Consider the following 23,245-nt stretch of genomic DNA (forward strand, 5'->3'; position numbering starts at 1 on the left):
CATCAGACTGGGGTGGCACCTGTGGCTCAAAAGAGTAGGGCGCCAGCCCCATATGCTGGAGGTGGCGGGTTTAATCCCGGTCCCGGCCAAAAAAAAAAACTGCAAAAAAACCCCCAAAAATTATCAGACCAGTAGCTCAGTTAGAAGTAGCTCAACTTTATGGTTAAAAGCACAAACTCTAGCACCAATTTCTCAGGTTGGAATACTGACTTTCTCGTCACCAGTTTGGAGACAAGAAATCTCTTTATTTCTTTGTCGATAAAGGAGTAAAGGTTATGGTAAAAATTCAATGCCTGCAAAGGATTTAGAATAGCACCTGACCTATTAAGTACTCAATAAACATCAGCTATTATTGTTGATTTTGTTTTCAAATGTCTCTACCTGCCAATAGCTTGCTCTCCCCCAATTAAACCAAACTAGCATAGCAGAACATAGGTGCCGGAATCGGACAGGTGTGGGTTCAAACCTGAGCCATGCAAATGCCACAGTATCAATCACTTAATTTTCTATTTTTAATTTTTTTTAATAGATTTAGCATTTTTAGTGGACATAACTATTCATTTAAATGTGTTAAATTAAATAAACGTGTGACTTCAAGGTGAAAACCAATTTAGCAATACAATGTTTCAAATCATAACAGCAAGGTTCAGAGTAAACTTCCAAATGAAACTAAAATTATGACAAGCTCTAATTAAAGCAAATAGTATTATACATTTTGACACACTAGCCAAACACAGTCTTGTGAACAGCAAAAAATATGCAGCTTTGCATTTGATATAGTAATTTGAAAATATTTCAATATTTCTGGGAACCAAATCGATATTTTTGTGCATTTGAGACTCCACTTTCAGTTGACATAAATGTTACCTGCCAATTTGCAAATAAATATATGCAAAGCTGCCATCTGACAGTCTCTTTACTGAACTTTGTCTTCCCAGAGGCAAATAACCCTCACTCACCCTTTTCATGAGCCTCAGTTTTCTCACCTATAAAACAGATTATGGATTATATCAATCTTATGAGTCTTGAACGGAAATGATCAAACTATTTTTTATTTATTTATTTATTTTTATTATTAAATCATAGCTGTGTACATTGATATATTCATGGGGCATCATTCACTAGCTTCACAGACCGTTTACCAAGTTTCACATATACCCTTGTAAGATGCACCGCTGGTGTAATCCCACCAACCCCCATCCCTCTACCCACCTCCCCACTCCCTCCCCTCCCTTTCCCCCTTCCCCCTATTCTTAGGTTGTAACTGGGTTATAGCTTTCATGTGAAAACCCTACATTAGTTTCATAGTAGGGCTGAGTACATTGGGTACTTTTTCTTCCATTCTTGAGACACTTTAGTAAGAAGAATATGTTCCAGATCCATCCATGTAAACATGAAAGAGGTAAAGTCTCCATCTTTCTTTAAGGCTTCATAATATTCCATGGTGTACATATACCACAATTTATTAATACATTTGTGGATCGATGGGCACTTGGGCTTCTTCCATGACTTAGCAATTATGAATTAGGCAGCAATAAACATTCTGGTACAAATATCTTTGTTATGATGTGATTTTTGGTCTTCTGGATATATGCCCAGTAGAGGGATTACAGGATTGAATGGCAGATCTATTTTTAGATCTCTAAGTGTTCTCCATATCTCTTTCCAAAAGGAATGTATTAATTTGCATTCCCACCAGCAGTGCAAAAGTGGTCCCTTTTCTCCACGTCCGCGCCAACATCTCTAGTCTTGGGATTTTGTGATATAGGCTAGTCTCCCTGGAGTTAGATGGTATCTCAAAGTAGTTTTGATTTTCATTTCTCTGATGATTAAAGATGATGAGCATTTTTTCATATGTCTGAAGGCCGCGCACCTGTCTTCTTCAGAGAAGTTTCTCTTCAAATCCCTTGCCCAGCCTGTGATGGGATACCTTGCTCTATTCTTGCTAATGCGTTTGAGTTCTCTGTGGAATCTGGTTATTAAACCTTTGTCGGAGACATAACCTGCAAATATCTTCTCCCATTCTGAGGGCTGTCTGCTTGCTTTACTTACTGTGTTCTTGGCTGTGCAGAAGCTTTTTAGTTTGATCAAGTCCCAGTAGTGTATTTTTGAAGCTGCTTCAATTGCCCGGGGGGTCCTCTTCATGAAATACTCGCCCAGACCGATTTCTTCAAGGCTTTTCCCTGCACTCTCCTGTAGTATCTTTATAGTTTCATGTCATTAGTTTAAATCTTTGATCCAGTGAGAGTCTATCTTAGTTAATGGTGAAAGGTGTGGGTCCAGTTTCAGTCTTCTACAGGTTGCCAGCCAGTTCACCCAGCACCATTTGTTAAATAGGGAATCTTTTCCCCACTGAATGTTTTTAATTGACTTGTCAAAGATTAAATAATGGTAAGTAGCTGGGTTCATCTCTTGGTTCTCTATTCTGTTCCAGGCATCTATTTCTCTGTTTTTGTGCCAATACCATGCTGTTTTGATCACTATTGATTTGTAGTATAGTCTGAGGTCTGTTAGTGTAATTCCTCCTGCTTTGTTTTTATTTCTGAGTAATGTCTTGGCTATTCGAGGTTTTTTTCTGATTCCATATAAAACGAAGTATTGTTTTTTCCAGATCTTTAAAGTATGACAGTGGAGATTTAATAGTGATTGCATTGAAATTATATATTGCTTTGGGTAGTATGGACATTTTAACAATGTTGATTCTTCCCAGACATGAGCATGGTATGTTTTTCCATTTGTTAATATTTTCAGCTATTTCTTTTCTTAGAGTTTCATAGTTCTCTTTATAGAGATCTTTCACGTCCTTTGTCAGATAAATTCCCAAATATTTCATCTTCTTTGGTACTACTGTGAATGGGATAGAGTCCTTAACTGTTTTTTCAACTTGACTATTGTTGGTATATATAAAGGCTACCGATTTATGAATGTTGATTTTGTAACCTGAGATGCTGCTGTATTCCTTCATCACTTCTAAGAGTTTTGTAGTAGAGTCCCTAGTGTTTTCCAGATATACAATCATATCATCTGCGAAGAGCGAAAGTTTGATCTCTTCTGACCCTGTATGGATACCCTTGATCGCTTTTTCTTCCCTAATTGCAGTGGCTAAAACTTCCATTACAATGTTGAAAAGCAATGGAGACAATAGGCAGCCTTGTCTGGTTCCTGATCTGAGTGGAAATGGTTCCAATTTAACTCTATTCAATATGATATTGGCTGTGGGTTTGCTGTAGATGGTCTCTATCAGTTTAAGAAATGTCCCTTCTATACCGATTTTCTTAAGTGTTCTGATCATGAAGGGATGCTGGATATTATCAAAAGCTTTTTCTGCATCGATTGAGAGAATCATATGGTCTTTGTTTTTTAATTTGTTTCTGTGCTGGATTACATTTATAGATTTACGTATATTGAACCACCCTTGAGACCCTGGGATAAAACCATCTTGGTCATGATGTATAATTTGTTTGATGTGTTGCTGGATTCTGTTTGTTAGGATCTTGTTGAATATTTTTGCATCTATATTCATTAGTGATATTGGTCTATAATTTTCTTTTCTTGTTGGGTCTTTTCCTGGTTTGGGGATCAAGGTGATGTTTGCTTCATAGAACATGTTGTGTAGTCTTCCTTCTTTTTCTACCTTTTGGAACAGGTTGAGTAATATAGGTACTAATTCCTCTTTAAAGGTTTGGTAGAATTCTGATATGAAACCATCTGGTCCCGGGCTTTTCTTTTTAGGGAGGTTTCGTATGGTTGATGCTATTTCAGAACTTGATATAGGCCTGCTCAACATTTCCACTTGATTCTGGCTAAGTCTTGGAAGGTGACCTACTTCCAAGTATCAGTCAATTTCCTTCAGATTTTCATATTTCTGAGAATACAGTTTCTTGTAATATTCATTAAGGATTTTTTGGATTTCTGAGGAGTCTGTTGTTATTTCATCTTTGTTGTTTCTGATTGATGAGATTAGAGATTTTACTCTTTTTTTCCTAATTAGGTTGGCCAAAGGTTTATCTATTTTATTGACCTTTTCAAAAAACCAGCTTTTCGATTTATTGATCTGTTGTATTATTCTTTTGTTTTCAATTTCATTTAATTCTGCTCTAATTTTGGTTATTTCTTTTCTTCTACTGGGTTTGGGGTTGGAATGTTCTTCCTTTTCCAGTTGCTTGAGATGTCCCATTAAGTTGTTAACTTCCTCTCTTTCTGTTCTCTTGAGGAAGGCTTGCAGTGCTATAAATTTCCCTCTTAGAACTGCCTTTGTGGTGTCCCAGAGGTTCTGATAGTTCGTGTCTTCATTGTTGTTTTTTTTCCAAAAAGTTGGCGATTTCTTTCTTAATCTCATCGCTGACCCAGCTATCATTCAGCATGAGGTTATTTAACTTCCATGTTTTTGTATGAGTATGCAGATTCCTGTTGTTATTCAGCTCAAGTTTTATTCCATGGTGGTCCGAGAAGATGCATGGAATAATTTCTATTCCTTTAAATTTACTGAGGTTAGACTTGTGACCTAAGATGTGATCGATTTTGGAGTAAGTTCCATGGGCTGATGAGAAATATGTGTATTCAGTTTTGTTGGGATGAAATGTTCTGTAGATGTCTGCTAAATCCAAATGTTGGATGGTTAGGTTTAAATCTAAGATTTCTTTGCTCAGCTTCTTGTTGTAGGATCAATCCAACACTGCCAAAGGAGTGTTGAAATCTCCAACGATTATGGAGCTGGAGGAAATCAAGTTACTCATGTCTGTTAGAGTTTCTCTTATAAATTGAGGTGCATTCTGGTTGGGTGCATAGATATTAATAATTAAGATCTCATCATATTGAGTATTACCCCTAACAAATATGAAGTGACCATTCTTGTCCTTCCTTACTTTTGTTGGTTAAAGCCTATTGTATCTGCAAATAAAATTGCAACACCCACTTTTTTCCGATTACCATTTGCCTGAAATGTGGATGACCATCCTTTCACCCTGAGTCTGTATTTGTCTTTTAAGTTAAGATGTGACTCTTGTATGCAACAGATATCTGGCCTGAGTTTTTGTATCCAGTCAGCTAACCTATGCCTCTTTAGAGGACAGTTTAAGCCATTCACATTAATGGAGAATATTGATAAGTCTGGTGAAGTTTTGGGTATCGAGTTTTTCAAAAGGCCAGTGGGCATTTTTAATCCTTTCACCAGTGTGGAAATTGGAGTTTAATCCCAAGTTTCTGAGTGAGTTTACTTTTGTGGTATAGGATTGGGTTGGTCATTATGGAGGATAGGTCTGAGAATATCCTGAAGAGCTGCTTTGGTTATGACAAATTTCTTCAACATATGAATGTCATTAAAGTATTTAATTTCTCCATCATAAAGGAAACTCAGTTTAGCTGGATACAAGATCCGGGGTTGAAAGTTATTTTGCTTTAGGAGATTAAAAGTCAATGACCACCCTCTTCTGGCTTGAAAAGTTTCAGCAGAGAGATCTGCAGTCATTCTAATATTCTTCCCTTTGAAGGTAATGGTTTTCTTTCTCCTGGCAGCTTTGAGGATTTTCTCCTTCATATTAACTTTAGTGAAATTAATTATGATATGCCTGGGGGATGTCTTATTGGGGTTGAGTCGTGCTGGGGTTCTGAAGCTGTCCGCTATCTGAATTTCAGAATCTCTAGGCATGTCTGTAAAATTCTCTTTCATAATTTCATGCAGAAGGGCCTCTGTGCCCAGCGAGGCCACTTCATCTGTTTCGGGAACTCCTATGATTCAGATATTTACCTTCTTTGAATTATCCCAGAGCTCTCTGAGAGAGTGATCCATTTTTGCTCTCCATTTCTCTTTCTCTTTGAGAGTTTGGGAGCGTTCAAAGGCTTTATCTTCGATGTCAGAAATCCTTTCTTCTGCTTGCTCCATTCTGTTGCTGAGGGATTCTACTGTATTTTTCATATCTTTGAGGGCTGCAAATTCTTACTTCAGTGTGTCTAAGTCTTTGGTGGTTTTGTCTTTAAATTCGTTAAATTCTTGAGACAACTTTTGAATTTCTCCTCGAATTCCTAATTCCACTTTGTTAATCTTGTCTGCAATCCAAATTCTGAATTCAATTTCTGACATCTCAGCCAGTTGTTTATGAATGGGATCTTCAATTGCATCTGCCATATGTTTCCTTGGGGGGGTTGATCTATTCTGGTTATTCATGTTACCAGAGTTTTTCCACTGATTCCGCCCCATGGTTGTTTTACTCCCTCTGATTTTTTCCCCTGGGGCTTTGTCAAGGGCCTGTACAGTGTTGTGGCCTAAGAAACTGGGGCCCTGTCTGGTGTGGTGGGGCTAAGTGGTTCTGTCTTATTTTCAGCTGGTTTCTGTTCCACCCTAGTGAAACAGTTACTCTGGATTGAAGTCTCAGCTGTGGAGAAATATCAGCAATTAAGTCACCCCACCCCCCACCGGCAAACAATTGGAAAAGAAAAATCAAACCTTCCTACCACCATGCACCTAGGGCACCACCTGATTTGTCCTCAGGTGATTGGTTCAGTTCAAAAAGTCCAAATCAATTGTCTCAGTCTGCACCTGTCTCGGGTGAGAATTTAAGAGGTCTCTGGGAACTGGATCACAGGGGTCTGGTGACTACTCTGGTGTGGCTTGCTCCAGTGCTGCGTGGAATCAGGAGGAGTCACCCAGCCAATAGATCAGTCTGGGAAGGTTGATGCCTCCTTCCCCACCTTGCACCACGTCACACCCAGTCACTGATAGCCCTGCAGTTGGCTGACCCAGTTGCCTGTAGTGAATTGGTACTCCAGGAGTTTGCACCTGTCTGAATCACAAGGAAGTCTGCCAGGCCACTGCGCTCTGCCTCTCTCTAGCAGAAGGAGGTGAGGCCTGACAACCTCGGGCGCTTGATGAAGGTTGGGGGATTTTCACTCAGGTCCAGTCTCACCCCTGATTAATGTTACTGACAGAACAGAACAGAACAACTCTGCGGTTCTCCTGTGGAAGAGAAGCTGAATTGAGTTCCAAATTGAGTTCCAATACAAGTCTTTGTTCTTGTATTGTCTATAGGCTGACGATCCCGTGAGGGCCAGGTGCGTCTTAGGTTTAGTAAAGCAGACCTCTGGGTCAGCCCCGCCCTGGAAGTTTCCCTGGTTTGCAAGTTGGAATAGCCTCAGGCAAATCCTATACTCAGAGTCTCTGGTTGCCCAGGGAGACAGGGGGTGGGGCTTCAGAATATTCGGTAGTAAGCCGTATTGCTAGCAAAAGAGGGCTGCTGTTTTATGGCTCAGGCAACCGCTGCTCCGGTGTAGCTCCCTTCCGGCCAACCGTCCTCTCTCTGCTCCCGTATCCCAGAGTCTGCACCAACCGGCTGCAGCCCAGCACTGTCTACACCCCTCGAGCAATCGCCCAAGAGTCTGGACCCCTGGGGGAAAGGCCTCCAGACCTTGGAGAGAGAGCAGAGGGGAGTGCGGGGAGCACTGGGGGCCTGGGGCTGCGGGCAGAGAACACACACAGCTTTACACAGTGTTATGCCTGGCCGTATTGTCACCAAAAGATGGCTGTCGCACTGTGCCTCAGGGAACTGCCACTCCAGTGCGGTCCCCTCTCCGCCGACTGGGACTGGCCTCCAGACCTCAGTGTGAGTAAAAGGGAGTGCTGGGAGCTCAGAATTCCAGGTAGAGACTATATACAGTTTATACAGTTTTATGCCTGGCAGGAGGACACCGTGGCACCCTAGTAGGGGAGATAGGTCCAGTTTTTAGAGGGTCTTTCCCATGGAGTGTAGTAGGAGGACCTTTGAACTCTGCCCAGTTGTTTGTGGGGCACTCTGAGCCGTTCTCATGGGGGAGGGGACTCCCGTCTGCTTGGTGATGGATTTTGTACCTTTTGTTTATATCCTGTGGTTGCAGCTCACCTCAGCGGGGTTGACGTGCATTCTTCAACCTTCTCTCTTAGTGCAGCTCAAATCCACCAGGTTACTTGCTGAATTTTTGTCCTTTAATTCTCCTACTGGACGGGAGCCTCTGTGGAAAGCTGGCTTCAGTCAGCCATCTTGTCTCCTCCTTCCAAACTATTTTTAAGCTTTAGCAATTACTACCACCATCAGTCTAACTTCTGTATGCCAATTACATCAGTATAAGTGTAAGTATTTACCTTAAAATTACATCATAAAACCTTGCAGTCATACAGTTCTCACAAAAATGCATTTTATTTTAAGGCATGAAATAATATTAATTCATTCAGAGAACAATTTTTATGTACCAGAAACTGTGCTAGTTACTAAAGGTTGCACTAGAGCAATTTCTTCCTTCAGGAAACCCATATTCATATTTTTAGTTTTTCTCTGGCTCCAGTAGGCCTGGACACCCACTAAGCAAGGATCAGAACTCTCCTGGTTTTTCTGGTCCTGTTAAAACATTCCTTCCAGTTTACAGAAGATTTCCAGCAGATAACCTGTTGATATTTTGCACCACACCCTGAGTCACTGAAATGTGACTGACACACCTGCCCTCCCAGCCGCACGTGCGTCACAACTTGAATTGCTTTAATAGAGTCCTGCTGACCCTAACTCGAGGCTGACGCCATTTTCGTGACAGCCCATCTGCTTGAAGCTATTTTAGTGAATCCCTGCTATTGACTCTACTTGGCCTGTTCTCTGAAGCACCTTTTGACTCTAACACTTACCAAGAAACAGATACAAAGACAAATGGCACTAAATATATGAAAAATGAAATGATAAAGATTGCGCAGAATAATAAGGATTCAAAGCAGAGGTAGCCCTGACCTCAAGGACCTAGAAAATGCAAGCCTGTTCTCTCTTTTCGCCTCTATCAAGACGTGATCTATCAATGGACAGTGAAGTTGAATGACTTAAATAATATGGAAAACCACATTATAATCTTCAATCTTGGAGCTGGATTCTAAGTTTAACTCCGCCAATTATAATATATCCCTCCACAAATAAATATCCTGCCTGGAGGTCAGTTTTCCCCCATAATAAGTATCTTTATGCTTCTCTATCTGTTCCACTCATTTTGGGGGCTTGCTGAAAATTTCAAATGAGCTAATCTAGTCCAAGTTGCCATGAAAACTCTCCAGTAAAATGTGATATCCTTATAAGACTTTATTCCCTAAGAAAACTGCAGGGGAATGTATTTTATAAAATGCTGTAAGTATTATGTAAAGTTTTGCAAATGAGAAGAATTTCAGGAGGAAGGGAAGAATGAGATGCCCAGCCCCAGAGAGGAAGGACGTGCTGGCCAAAGCAGGCATATTTTGAGCGAGTTACACATGACTGTTCTTCAGGAGGATACTTGCTGTTGAACCATGAGGATACCATGACTTCTCAACTCTTACAAATAAAAGTGATCAACATACATAGCCTCCTCTGGCAATCACCTGTTAGTTATCTACAGTAATTAGACAGACTAGTAGAGATAGATAAATGTTGGGAAGTAAAATCTGATACTGAAGTATTGAGCTTTGATAGCTTCTAGCTCAATGTAGTTGATTTTGACACCATGTTTAACGTATAAAGACGTCCCACAAATTATTGGTCCCCTGAATCAAGTCTTTGGTGGCTGATCTGAATTGCTTTTTTATGATTTTCTTTAGAACTCAAAACAAAGCAAAGTTATGACTACAATTGACTCTGAAGTGTGAGGTATTATTTTAGAGAAAAGTAGATATGGGAGAAAACTATTCAGCTGAAGAATAAATGACTTTTGAGATCAGACAGATAGGAGTTACGGAAGCAGGGAGAGGGATTGCACAGGTAAAGGAAGGTAAGCAAAGGTGGAATTGAAGGTGTGTGTGTTTTCCTCCACAGACTGAGGCAGCTCTGATGTACGATGCCGTGTACATGGTGGCCATTGCCTCCCACCGGGCATCCCAACTGACTGTCAGCTCCCTGCAGTGCCATCGACACAAGCCATGGCGCCTTGGACCCAGATTTATGAACCTGATCAAAGAGGCAAGTGATGCTCCCTCACGGCCTGGTTGCCTTAGCTTAGCACTGCGTGTCCATTTGGCATGGCCCTTCCCACGTGGTTCTGTTGTAAGATGCCAGTAAGCCACTTTAACCAGACTTCTCAGATTTCAGGGTCAAAACTTTGCCTGGAAGAACAAGAGTTTTCCCATGTGATGCTGAGAAGTTTAAAGAAGGTATCAGATCATAACACTTGCCTTCCTTCACTTTAGCCAGCCACACATGTTCATGAGAGCTGTGGGTGCTTATTCCACAGCCCAGGAGTTAAGGGGAGGGTTGGTCCACCACCAACATGTTCCAGAGATTGTTCCAGCATTGTCAGCCCACAGTCCCAGTGGCCTCTTAAGGCTCAGGCTGTATACGACTGAACAGGAAGACTAGTTGATTTTAAGATAAGTTGATTACTTTGCAATTCATCAACCAGCCAGAAAAGTCTAGTCCTAGTCAAGAACTACCTAATGCACTTTAAGATTTGCAAGAGTACAGGACGTTAGGGGGAGTGGGGTTCTTCCCGGATGTCCTAGGATCCTGGACTATTTCCTACCATCTCCTTTTCTCTGAAGAAGTTTGACTGTCCTTCACAAGACTGTCTTCTGGATCCCAGGACTCCTTATAGAGATGTACTCTTGGATTACTGCTGAGCCCAACATGCACCTCAGGCTTTGTCTGGACTTGACAATATGAAATAGTGCTCTTGGGAGCAGCCAGCCCTGACTGAGTACGCACCGTATTCTGTGATGCTGCTGTAATATTTGCTCTGTGGGATGCAGAGATTTACTTCTCAAGTGAAGTGTCTTTTTTCTTCCCTGTCCTGGAGAAGGAGGGAGTGAGACATAGCCACAAGCAAAAATGGGAGGACATGTAGCACCAGAGAAGAATGTCAGCCAAGGGCAAGGGAGACAGCTAAGGAAAAGCATCTGCTTGGAGCTGTGTCTCTGCTGGGCCCTTCAGCACCCGCCCATCCTCTCTCACCTGTTTAATTTACTTCCCCACTGAAGGTTGTCTCTGACTCACAAGGTCGAGGACCAGAATGGCAGGATATAGCAGGATTAAGTCCCCAGATTCCAAAGCAAGGTTGCCTACAAGGCTGGGACTAGGGTGTGACTTAAAGAAACACTCACTCTGGGGTATGAACCTTGCACTTGCACAAGACGGAGAGGGATTTCTTCCATAAACTTGGTGTCCCGGGCACCCACCTCTCTAACCTCATCCTCGTCCTGGCAGTGTCTGTGTGGGTTTAAATTCCAGCTCCACCAGCACTCATCACAATATAACCTGGGCAAGTTACTTAACTCCTGTGTCTATTTTTCCATCTATAAAGTGGGAAAAATTTCACCTACCTCACAGCATCACTATGAGGATAAAGAGTAAGGCTAATCCTTGGGAAGAATAGTACAGGGACATAGCAAGAATCTAAAATATTCACTATTCTCTTACCACTGGAACATACCACTAATAACAACCTTATCCGTTTACTAAAGATGAAGCCAGGAATTTAAAACTGGTAATGACAACAATAACAAAGAAATCACAAGTAGGCATGAAATGAAATACTCTTTCTGACAGCTACATAAATCTGACATACTGGGTCTAATAGAAAAACATAGCATAGCTGCTCTCCCTGCAGCTATCATGGTTAAGTCCTGAATTGCCTTCCTGATTACCTTGATCTTTAACAAGAAAACAGCCTGTTTCCTTTTATCTCATACCAGTGCAAGGAGAGGCAGATGCCACATGAAAGCTTGGGATCAAACACTCAGAGCACCCAGAAGACCTTTTCACTTGTACTTAAGTTGCATAAGAAGATGAAATTCCCAAGTCACATTTAGGCACGTTTAAAGAAATAATGAGCTCCAAGATGAGGGACCACATTGAAAGGAAGAAAGCGTTTTAGATTCATTCACTCCTAAAAGCAAATTTCTCTTTCTCAGGCTCCATAGTCAGGAGTAAAAGGAAGGAGGGGAAAGGCACCTGAGTCCTTTGTCCCCATTGTGTTCATTCCCTCTTTTGTCTTCTGAGTCATGACGCCATCTTCTACCTGAGGAGGGGTGTAGGTACCTGCAGAGAGATGGGAGGGAGGGTAACCAGGAGCAATGCCCCAGCCTGGGACTGGCATCGAGAGAACTCTGACACAAACTAAAACGTGTCAAAAAGAAAATGCAGGGGTTTACTTAAATAACCATAGTACATAATTTAACAAAACTTTCTAAGTATCAGGTTTTATTAGGAAATGTGAAGTAAGGCACTTGGTCCTACAATAGCCCCTGGACGTTTCTTTAGTACTTCTTTTAGTAACTCTTGCTTTCTAAAGGAGTTCCAGAATTAGAAATAGTGTAAAGGAGTTAGTCATCAGCCTTGAATTTATGGGGTGAATTTAGCACGAAAAGGGAACTTCCCCAGCCGAGATAGTTGCGTGTGCCCTAATTCCTGATAACTCCACACATTATTAAAAATCAGCATGCCTAGTGTCTGAGGCTGACTAGAAAAAAGGAGTCAATGAACATTTGAAACATGATAGAGTGTGGTGTGGTGTGAGCTGTCTGGGCATTTGCTGAACAGATACCTGCTAGATTATAGATCCCCACTCAGCAAGCCTTCCTGGAACTCCATTTACAAAAGTAAAAATGAATTTGGTACCATAGGGATAACCCTCTTCCCCCAAAACAAAAGATGCAGTTTCTACCACCTACTAATAAAAATTCTACATGGTAGAGGAAAGGCAGGCTTAATTGAAAGCTTTCTTATGCCTCAATGTGAAACCTGCACTCAAGATGAGAGTGTATAGTGACCTTGTTCCTGATCCCCTGTGCCGTCTGTCACCCTTGTGTTATGCCCCAACCCCAGTACTCGCTGAACCCACTGTGGCTCCCTGGACATGTCACAAGCTCCTACCAAATTCCTTCACCTCTGATTAAAATGCCGTCCTCCTCTGGGTCATCCTTTATGTTTCAACTCAAGCACTAGCTCCTGTCTGCTGGCTCTGACTCACAGATGTGGGCTCCTTACCTCCATCGCTGCTGCTGTTACGCAACTGCGTTTGCTCACGTGTCTGCTTCTAAGCTGTGCTTGCACAGATTCTGTTCCCTTAGTTTTTGCACAATGGTGGGCACAGAATAAGCATCCAATAGATAGACATCAAGCAAATGAATGAGTTAATAAATGAATGAACAACCAAAGGAACTGAGTAACACACATGTGTAATGTGCAAGCAGACACAAACGCTATAGGATACACTCAGCACATAAATGTCACATCCAGAAACAACTCAGTAAGAGTCAGGGCTGGACTCGGCCTGTCCAGCCAGGCCAAAGGTTTTGATGGGAGAGTGAGCAAGGGTTTTCAGAAAAAAACAACTTATTTTCTTTCTTTCCTTCCTTCCTTCCTTCCTTCCTTCCTTCCTTCCTTCCTTCCTTCCTTCCTTCCTTCCTTCCTTCCTTCCTTCCTTCCTTCTCTTTCTCTCTCTCTCCCCTTCCTTCCTTCCTTTCTTCTTTCTTTTTGTTTTTATTAAATCATAGCTTTGTACATTAATGTGATCATGGGGCACCATACACTGGTTTTATAAACCATTTGACACATTTTCATCACACTGGTTAACATAGCCTTCCTGGCATTTTCTTAGTTATTGTGTTAAGACATTTACATTCTACATTTACTAAGTTTCACATGTACCCTTATAAGATGCACCACAGGCGTAATCCCACCAATCACCCTCCCTCTGACCACCTCCCCCCTCCCTCCTCTCCCTTTCCCCCCTTCCCCCTATTCTTAGGTTATAACTGGGTTATAAATTAGTTTCCCCCTATTCTTAGGTTATAACTGGGTTATAAATTAGTTTCACAGTAGGGCTGAGTACATTGGATACTTTTTCTTCCATTCTTGAGATACTTTACTAAGAAGAATATATTCCAGCTCCATCCATGTAAACATGAAAGAGGTAAAGTCTCCATCTTTCTTTAAGGCTGCATAGTATTCCATGGTGTACATATACCACAATTTATTAATCTATACATGGACCGATGGGCACTTGGGCCTTCTTTCTTTTTTACTTATTTATTTTCTGAGACAAGGTCTGACTCTGCTGCCCAAGTTAGAGTGCAGTGGCATCCTCATAGCTTACTTCAACCTCAAATCACTGGGCTTATGGAATGCTCCTGTCTTAGCTCCTCCAGTAACTGGGAGTGCAGGTGCATACCACTATGCCTGGATAATTTTTCCACTTTTTGTAGTCACAGGGTCTTGCTCTTGCCCAGGTTTGTCTTGTACTCTAACCCCAAACAAAGTAACCCTTCCATCTTGGCCTCCTAGGGTGCTAGGATTACCTGCATGAGCCACCACTACTGGCCAAAGACCACCCTATTTAAATCTGGCACTGGGAACACAGAGCCTCAGATTTCATCGTTTACTGTATGTATGAACTTAGTCATTTAGCTTTTTCTTTCTTTTTTTTTTTTTTTTTTTAGAGACAGTCTTACTTTGTCACCCTTGGTAGAGTGCCATGGCATCACAGCTCACAGCAACCTCCAGCTCTTGGGCTTAGGCAATTCTCTTGCTTCAGCCTCCTGAGTAGCTGGGACTACAGGCGCATTTAGCTTTTTTGTTTCTCAGTTCCATCTTCTATAACATGGGAACAAAAATACCCACTCCATATGTTTGCAGAGGTTGCATGCATTACATGTACAGCCTAAGCAAAATGTCATGTAATAGTTGCTCGTGGAAAATACATACCCTCAAATGGACGCTTCTATTAAAATGGCACACTGGCAGGGTGAGGTGGCTCACACCTATAATGAGGCCAAAGCACTCTGGGAGGCCAAAGCAGGTGGACTGCCTGCGCTCATGAGTTCAAGACCAGCCTGAACAAGAGTGAGACCCCGTCTCTACTAAAAATAGAAAAACTAGCAGGCATTGTGGCACACACCTGTAATTCCAGCTACTCGGGAGGCTAAGGCAAGAGGATTTCTCAAGCCCCGAGAGTCTGAGGATGCTGTGAGCTCTGGTCCCACAGTGTTCTACCCAGAGTGACAGATTGAGATTCTGTCCCAAAGAAAAAAGAAAAATGTATACCATGTGTGGTAGTTGTCAAGAGAAGCAAAGCAAAGCATGAACATTAAGTACCACGTATATATGTATTAGCAAGCAAATTGCAATTGCAATCACTGTGTGTTTGCTATGTTGTTATTGGTGTCACAGTTATTATTATTGGAGTCTAGGGTGAAGTAGCAGTTGTTTGCAGAAAGGAGACAGGACCCAGAAGTAGGAAATCAGGCATTCTGTGGAGATAGGCAGCAGCCGGAGGTCAATCGCAAGGATGCCAGGGAACGAGGGAAATTTCAATCACAGACCACACACATGATTGCTCAGGAAGGGCAAAAGGACATTTGGCGATAGTCAACAAGGCTGAGGGTCTTAGTGTTGTCAGGCTTCTGTGACACTGTGACAAAATGCCATAACCTGGGTGGCATATAAACTACAGAAATTTATAGTTCTGGATGCTTGAAAGTCCACGATGGAAGGGCTGGTAGATGGAGCGTCCGAGAGAGCCGCTTCCTGGTTCATGGGTGGCTGCCTTTCACTTTCTCCTCATGTGGTGGAGGGAGGAAGGGGTCGATTGAGGGCCTTTGGAGACGGGCACTAATGCTATTCATTCACCTCCAAATACCCACTGATTAACACATCACATGAATTTGGGGGGCACACAAACACTCAGACCACAGCATAGGCTACCAGAAAACCTTGGCAAGTGTTAATACTTCTGGGGTCAGGCTGGGAAATGGTAGCTGGCTGTGGAAGATGAGGAAGCCAAACTATTTCCTGCCAGGGGTCACAGTTACTCTGGGTCCAGATTAAGCTCCAGCTTGCTATGAGGCAATCAGAGGATGTGGCTGTGGTGGCAGCAGGCATTGCACCCAGGCAACAGAAGAAGAAGATTTCTAATCAGGTGTGTGGGGAAGACCAGTGAACAGGACACAGAACTGGATTTAGATTAAGTCAGTGGTTATGTTCTAGGTCACAGACCCTCTATTAAAATAAATTTAAACCATAGAGTTATTATCCTAGAAATGCATATGAATGTGTCTGACATCTCGGGGGCTTCACAAACAACCCTAGGTCCACTAAAACCCACATTAAAAGTGCTCGAATTAAGTTTTAAAATAGAATTTTGTTGAAAGTTACAGTGAAGAACACAGCTACAAATGAAGCATAAGGAATTGTGTTGGGCCCAGATGGAGTGGTCCCCTGTAGAAGTGGTGAGAAATATGGGTGAGTAAATACAGAAGGACAATTGCAAATTCTCTGCTAAAATTTAAATTTGATTGATCATTGATAGGAAGCCACTGTTCTTGAGAAAGAGGCCAAATGATGTTTCAGATAATAGTTTATCTTAGCAGCAAAGGACAGGTGTGACTGAAACAGATGAAGCCACAAGGATTCCTGAGGAAGGAATTTTGTGGACATGTTGGTTTAGAACTGATCATCATTCATAAAGACCTGAAAGGGAAAGAGATTGGTTCAAGAGAAGTATACAGGTGTTTCTTTGAGCAAAGCCCTGACTTCTCCCTTAGATTTAAATTGATCCGGTCACCTCCCTACTGGAAATGTCCACTTAGATGTTCTGCTGCCACCTGCTATCAACAAATTCCCTAACATATTATTTTATCTATTGAACCTATTATTGCTAAGATAGGCCCAGTGTCAATTTGCGATGATGTAACTTACACATCAAGTACACACAACTACTGAGACAGCAAAGCAAATTCATTATTCTCCCCCCTCCCATTTAAAATTATTCAATACAATAATCTGAACATAGTCAATGACTTTTTGTTGACTTAAAGTAATGACAGTTCTGGAGTCACTTTATGTTGAAGCATGGCCTCAACTTCATGGTCGGAATATCTAGTGCGAGGTAGTATTATTAATCAAAACCCCAACTTGATTGAGTATCAAGTTTCTCCCCCTCTCTGAGCTTAGGGCTGCTGGAAGATTCTCCTGACAGTGCCGGGAGCGGGGGGTGGTGGGAGATGAGTGTCCTGTCTTCTTTCTCCTTTCTCTGCTTACTTTCTATCCACTTCTTTGGCTGCTCCATCTTATATTACGATCAAAAAGAGATAGGGGAACTTTCACTGGGCTGGGCATTTCTGTGCTGTCTGGGCTCAGCACATAGTTTAAGCTGATGACCCCAGTGGGCCTGGGAGATTTTTGAAACTACATCTTTTTCTTGAAGTACTTGGTTTGACTCTATGAGCTCCCGGGGGGCCATCTCTCCTGAAGTTTCTTTGACCCAACCACTGGATCCCTATTTCAGTGGATGCTTGCACTGCTTTCTCTGCCCCTTGACTTCCACCAGTGACCCTTGTGCTTTTTCTGCTGAGCTTCCTGACCCCTGACCCATTTAGACAGTCCCACTGACTATCACCCTGGACCTTGCCACCAACGTGCTCTGGATTCAAATCTCCTGCACAGAAAACACCCATTTATCCCTTCTGTGGAGATTCTAGGATGGCCTCTAAACCTGATGTAGCACCCTTCTCTTAGTCAGCCAGCAGGTCAATTGTCCCCTTCTTGTCCTGCCCTCTTTTGTCACGTGGGAGTCACACCCCAGTTCACAGTCCCTTGGCTTTCTCACTTTTGGGTCAGCCATTGGTTGTCTACATCTCCAGCTGCATTGAACCTAGCTCAGACTTCCCAGAGTGGCCTCCCCCCGGAAGCTCTGTTCAACAAGCAGGGGGCTTGAAAGTGTCATTCCAGAGACAGGGCAGTGTGAACTCAATAGAAGGCAACAGTTCTGCCCAAAGGAATCTCTTCAGCAACGGTGTCTACCACTCAGGTGACCTCTTTAGAGATGCTTGATTCCACGGTCGAGTTGCAAATATCTAGAACCTTCTTTAGGAAGCACTTCCTATGCATTGGAAACTTGGGAGTGTCTGTCTACCCACTCTGGTGCCTTGGTGCTATTGTATTAATACTTAAGTGAAGACATTACAGTGAAATAGTGCATGGCTCTCAAACTGGGGCTTTGCAGCTTGGTGAGACTTCTCCACCCCCTCAGCACACTCATCTGATAAATTAAGTCTCTTTACTTTCTGTCCTAGACATTCATAGCAACTTTCCTTGCCCACTATCCTCTAACTAGTCTCTATCTGGAGTCTCAGCATTTTTGTAAGTGTTGACCACATAGAAGTGACGTGATGCACATGAGTCCGTAGTGGGTAGTCCAGGTAGTCCACTCTCTGCAAGCACAAACCCCCTGGTCGCTTCACATGCCCACCATGCTGTCCCATGTACAGGAGATAGAGGTGTTTCTTTTGTACTCACTAAAACCTGCCTGTTAACACCCATTTTATCACCTTCCTTTCAACCTTCAAAGTCCTACCTTTCATTTTTCCCTCAGGCCACTTAGAATTCATTGTCTTTAGCAAACCTTCCCCAAACCTCTAATTAGGATGGGTCCATCGTAGACACCATAGCTCCAGTTCATCTCCACTTTAGCACTTAACATGCTTCGTTCAGACACCGTGAGATCTTTTCCTGGGATGGGGACAAAGTCAGTTTGTCTTTGTGTCCTCAGAGCACTGAGCCTGCACATGGCAGGCGTTTAAAAGCTGCTTGCTGAACTGAACCCAGGAAGCCAAAATCTAGCAAACTTTTAATAAATTTTGCTGAACTAATATATAATTTTAAACTATTTATATAGTTCCTAATTGATCTGCTCCAAAATAAATTTCCTGCATGGGAATGAAAAATTATTTCCAAATGTCAATGTATATGGAATGGCAAGGAGCTTTATATAAAATACGGCGGTTTTCTGCCACCACTTTGCTCTGAGCATGTAATTTATTGGTTCTATTTTGATAAAGTGAAGATTATAAATTTGAATATATAAAACCTAATATTTAAACTCGAGCTTCCAAAAATCAAAGAGTAAAAGATAAGATTCTTTGCTGAGGCACCTAGGTAGCACATACGCTTAATATTTATTTTGATTTTTACTTAGTAGGTTAGTGTTGAGTGGGGTTTTTTTGTGTGTGTTTGGTTGGTTGGTTTGGTTATGTAATCTGGGTAAAAAATTACAGTATTGAAAAAAAAAATTAAAGACCCCAGAGAAACCTAAGCTCTGACACATTCTTATCCTACTGTGACTCCACAGAGTAATACCTCCCATTATTGCGTGCCATTTGATTTTGATTGCCAGGACAAGCTGTTTCTTGAATTAATTAGATGACATTGGATCCAGCAGCAAACTCAGTCAAATTTCTACTCCTTGGAAAAACGTTTATAGTTGCATTTATAGTCCTTATCATGCATCTCTTGAAAAATACCTGCATTGTGACTCCTAATTCTTCAGCACCCCTACCTAGCCTACACCGTGGAAAAGAAAATCATATGTCTGAGTACCTTCTCATATTTTGGACATTTAAACCTAAAGGAAGAGTGGCCTTTTCAGGACCTTTAATTCTGGACAGAGAGAAGCGATTAGTTCCTAAACTTGCATAACTTAGAGTTTTTACAATTATATGCATAGTCTGAACTGTAACTGTCTCAGTTTTTTGTGTTGCAAAATAACCCGAGACCAGATATGTATAAAGAACAGACATTTATTTCTTACAGCTTTGCAGACTGGGAAGTCCAAGTTCAAGGCACCAGCACTCAGTGTCTGGGCCTCTTTCCTGCATCCTGAAAGAGAGATGAGTGAAAGGGCCTAGCTAGATCCCTCTAGCCCTTTTAAAATGTTCCTAATCCCATTCCTGGGGTCTCCACCCTTGTGACTTAATTGCCTCCTAAAAGCCTCACCTCTTAATATTGTTGCATTGGTGACTGAGTTTCAACATGAATTTTGTAGGGGACATAAACATTCAAACTCTAATAATAGCTAAAGCATTAAAATCTCTGTCCCTGAAATATTCAGTCAGTGGCCAGGTAAACAATCACCTGTAAGAAATATTGAGAGGGGGTGTTGACCTAAGATGGGAGGTTCTACCAAAGTCTTCTTAGTTTACGTTTCTATATTACATTTGTATTTATAAGATAGATAAGATTTATTGGGAACTCATAGCAGTTATCCTTGTTGTCCCTTTCAGCTACTTGTGTCCTGGTACTGACCCATATTAATAAAAGAATTTGTTTTCTAGGGGTGGTACTTGTGGCTCAAGGAGTAGGGTGCTGGCCCCATATACCGGGGGTGGTGGGTTCAAGCCTGGCCCCAGCCAAAAACTGCAAAAAGAAAGAATTTGTTTTCTATAGCAATCTGTTGTGTGTGTGCATGTATATGTGAACATGTACACACGTTTGATTTGCCAGATGGATGTCATTTTACATATCGACATAAACATGGAGGGATATGGAGAGATGTGTGAGTGTGTATGTTTTGTGAAGGCGTGTGTCTATATATGTGTATTTAAATGTGTGTGTGTATATATATTTGTGTCTATATATGTATTTATTTGTGTCCCTATACATTTCAGTTAGCAACATGCTTTTACAATTAATCTCAAGTTTTTGAAATTATTTAAATTGTTACATATTTATTATTATCCAGTTTATATTCCCATTGAAATCTAGTATTCTCTAGCACTCTGGGAGGTGGAGGCAGGTGGATTGCTTTAGCTCGTGAGTTTGAGGCCAGCCTGAGCAAGAGCAAGACCCTGCCTCTACTAAAATTAGAAAAATTAGTGGGTCGTTGTGGTGGGCACCTGTAGTCCAAGCCACTTGGGAGACTGAGGCAAAAAGATCACTTGAGCCGAGGAGTCTGAGGTTGCTGTGAGCTGTGACACCCCAGCAAAGCTCAGAAGTGGGTAGGGTATGAAGGAGCCTTTGAAGAGAGAAATGGCATTGCTACCTTATATGGGGTTGTTACAAAACATCTTACAGTAAAAACCATGACACTTGAATAAATTCCTGAAAAAAAGGAGTGAGCAGGCCATGAAAATATTAAAAAGGTTAAGGATCCAAACAGAAGGAACTTGAGCATTGGATAGACTTCGGTGTACTTACCCTTTTCCCCAGGAGTGGATATTTTGGCTGCCTTTCTCTTTTGTAACATCCAAACAATGGTGTTATGAGCGTCTAAGTAATAGTCTCTTAGGCACAAATGCAAGATTTGCCCTGTAACAGCACTATCACACTATCCACATAAAAATACGTGAGTCACATACACATTATGGGTTTATCTCTCCAGTATTCCTCATGTTTCTCAGAAACCAGGGCTGCCAAATTCATTTCATTAACCCAGTGTCTAACTCTCTTCCTGCACATAATAGGCGCTAAATTAATCTTAGTGATTAAATAAATAAGCGTTTCTTTATTTTTTTTAAATAAATGTTTCTTGAAATACAATATCTCACCCAACCAGGTTAACTAGAACAAGATATAAATTCAGTCTCTGTGGGATTCATGTATTTATTTTCATAAATAAATTATCCACAAATAGCATATTGGTGACTTATAGTAATAAGCATCTATGCAACAAAGACAATTATCTGGTTAATATGATTGAAATAATTTGAGAAATCAAAGACTGAATGACCAGATTTCTGGGTTTTATTGGCCGTATTATCCAGATAATTAGACAAGTGCTATATTCCCGCCTGCTTCACCTATATAAATATTTCATGTTTGTAGTCTTGTCCATTTAGTTGATTTGCAGGTACAGAAGCCAATTTTTTTCCATCTCAGAAAACAAGCCACCACATGAACCAATGCTAAAGGAAACTAGTTTTTGTCAAAGAAAATCCAGGTGCATATTCTCAGATAAATCCTTAGGAAATAAAATACATTTTACCAGGGATGAACAGCAGAGATATAGTTAAAGTTAGCAGATTTAGAGTGGAAAATCAAATATTGGCAAGAAAAGCCATTATATTTTTAAATTATGCAGTGATCCATGCAAGCTGTTATTGCAAGATAATGGGTTATAAACAGCACACATAATAATTCAAATAATTATATATTGAACAGATGAGAATATGATAAATGCATCATTTCAGTTCCTGAAATAGCTGACATCCTAGGAAGTTATGTGGTCTAAAGGTTATGTTTAACATTTCTTCCTTTGCTTAATGTTTATTTTCATCACTATTATTATGTATACTTTTGATTTGTTTTTAAATAGCTTTTCGGAGAACTGGCTTAAAATTGTGGAGGACTGGACATAGATCACATTGCTTAGACAGAGGGTGAATTTCAGATATTTGTCATTGTATTATACTCTGGGGACCTGAATAAGACAGTAATTGTACAGTTAGTCCATCAAGGCCGTTTTTATACAATAGACACAAAGTGAGCTTCCTTTAATTAAAAATAAATGAAATAACACCAAGATGAATTGCCCCTGTTAAGTCTTCTATTCAGAAATCAGGACCAAGTGTAAACAAATTTTTGAAATCCTTAAAATTCTTTCTTTGCTCTCTTTCCACTGTATCAGATTGCCCAAAGTTACCTTCTAGATCTTAACTCTCAGCAATTCTGTTATAAAGTGTTAGCAAAATGAAAAAGTTTATTGGTTGGATGAATGATTGTATTAATGAGTCAATAAATATTTGAAGGTGGCATTCCTCTCATGACCATTCACAGGTCACTAGGGGATTCCTAAACTTCAAAAGCCTTTGAAATTAAAAAACAAAATTTTGGCGGCGCCTGTGGCTCAGTCGGTAAGGCGCCGGCCCCATATACCGAGGGTGGCGGGTTCAAACCCGGCCCCGGCCAAACTGCAACCAAAAAAAAAAAAATAGCCGGGCGTTGTGGCGGGCGTCTGTAGTCCCAGCTACTCGGGAGGCTGAGGCAAGAAAATCGCTTAAGCCCAGGAGTTGGAGGTTGCTGTGAGCTATGTGAGGCCACGGCACTCTGCCGAGGGCCATAAAGTGAGACTCTGTTGCTACAAAAAAAAATTTTTTTAGAATTGAATTCAAGTATAAGAACTGATTTTGAGATGCCAGCGAATCCAATCTGACTGCTCCTCCAATCGCACCACCATGGGCACCACGACCTTCAGTAGGTCACCTGATTTCACCGTTTGGCCTGTAGCAGAGGGAAAGGGACAGGGGAATGAGGTGGGGCACAGAGCTTTGTTTCTTCTGCTTGTCATCCTGCAGCCTTTCCTAGGAATGATGGCCAGAAAGAAGGACTCTCTAATTCTCTAGATTTTGTTTCATGACTTAAACCGTTTAACTTTTGGAAGTGCTACATTATTCAATTATATCCTCCAAAAATATTTTGTATATACTCTAGATGCAAGTAATGGAATTATTTAAAGACACATGAAATATTTCCTTCCATCAAAGAATTAACAATCATTTGGGAAAGAA

The 23,245-nt window shown here is 41.3% G+C and overlaps 1 protein-coding gene across 3 annotated transcripts in view; it reads left to right on the forward strand.

Annotated features, from left to right (window-relative positions):
- GRIK1 (glutamate ionotropic receptor kainate type subunit 1) overlaps window positions 1-23,245 on the forward strand; it is a 398,514-nt gene that overhangs the window by 288,339 nt on the left and 86,930 nt on the right. For all 3 annotated transcript variants that reach the window (XM_053565651.1, XM_053565649.1, XM_053565650.1), the window contains exon 7: window positions 9,786-9,929. In XM_053565651.1, coding sequence (XP_053421626.1) covers window positions 9,786-9,929 — 144 coding nt within the window. The remainder of the gene's footprint in view (window positions 1-9,785; window positions 9,930-23,245) is intronic.

Source organism: Nycticebus coucang, chromosome 16 (genome assembly GCF_027406575.1).
Source record: "Nycticebus coucang isolate mNycCou1 chromosome 16, mNycCou1.pri, whole genome shotgun sequence".
NCBI classification, from domain to species: domain Eukaryota; kingdom Metazoa; phylum Chordata; class Mammalia; order Primates; family Lorisidae; genus Nycticebus; species Nycticebus coucang.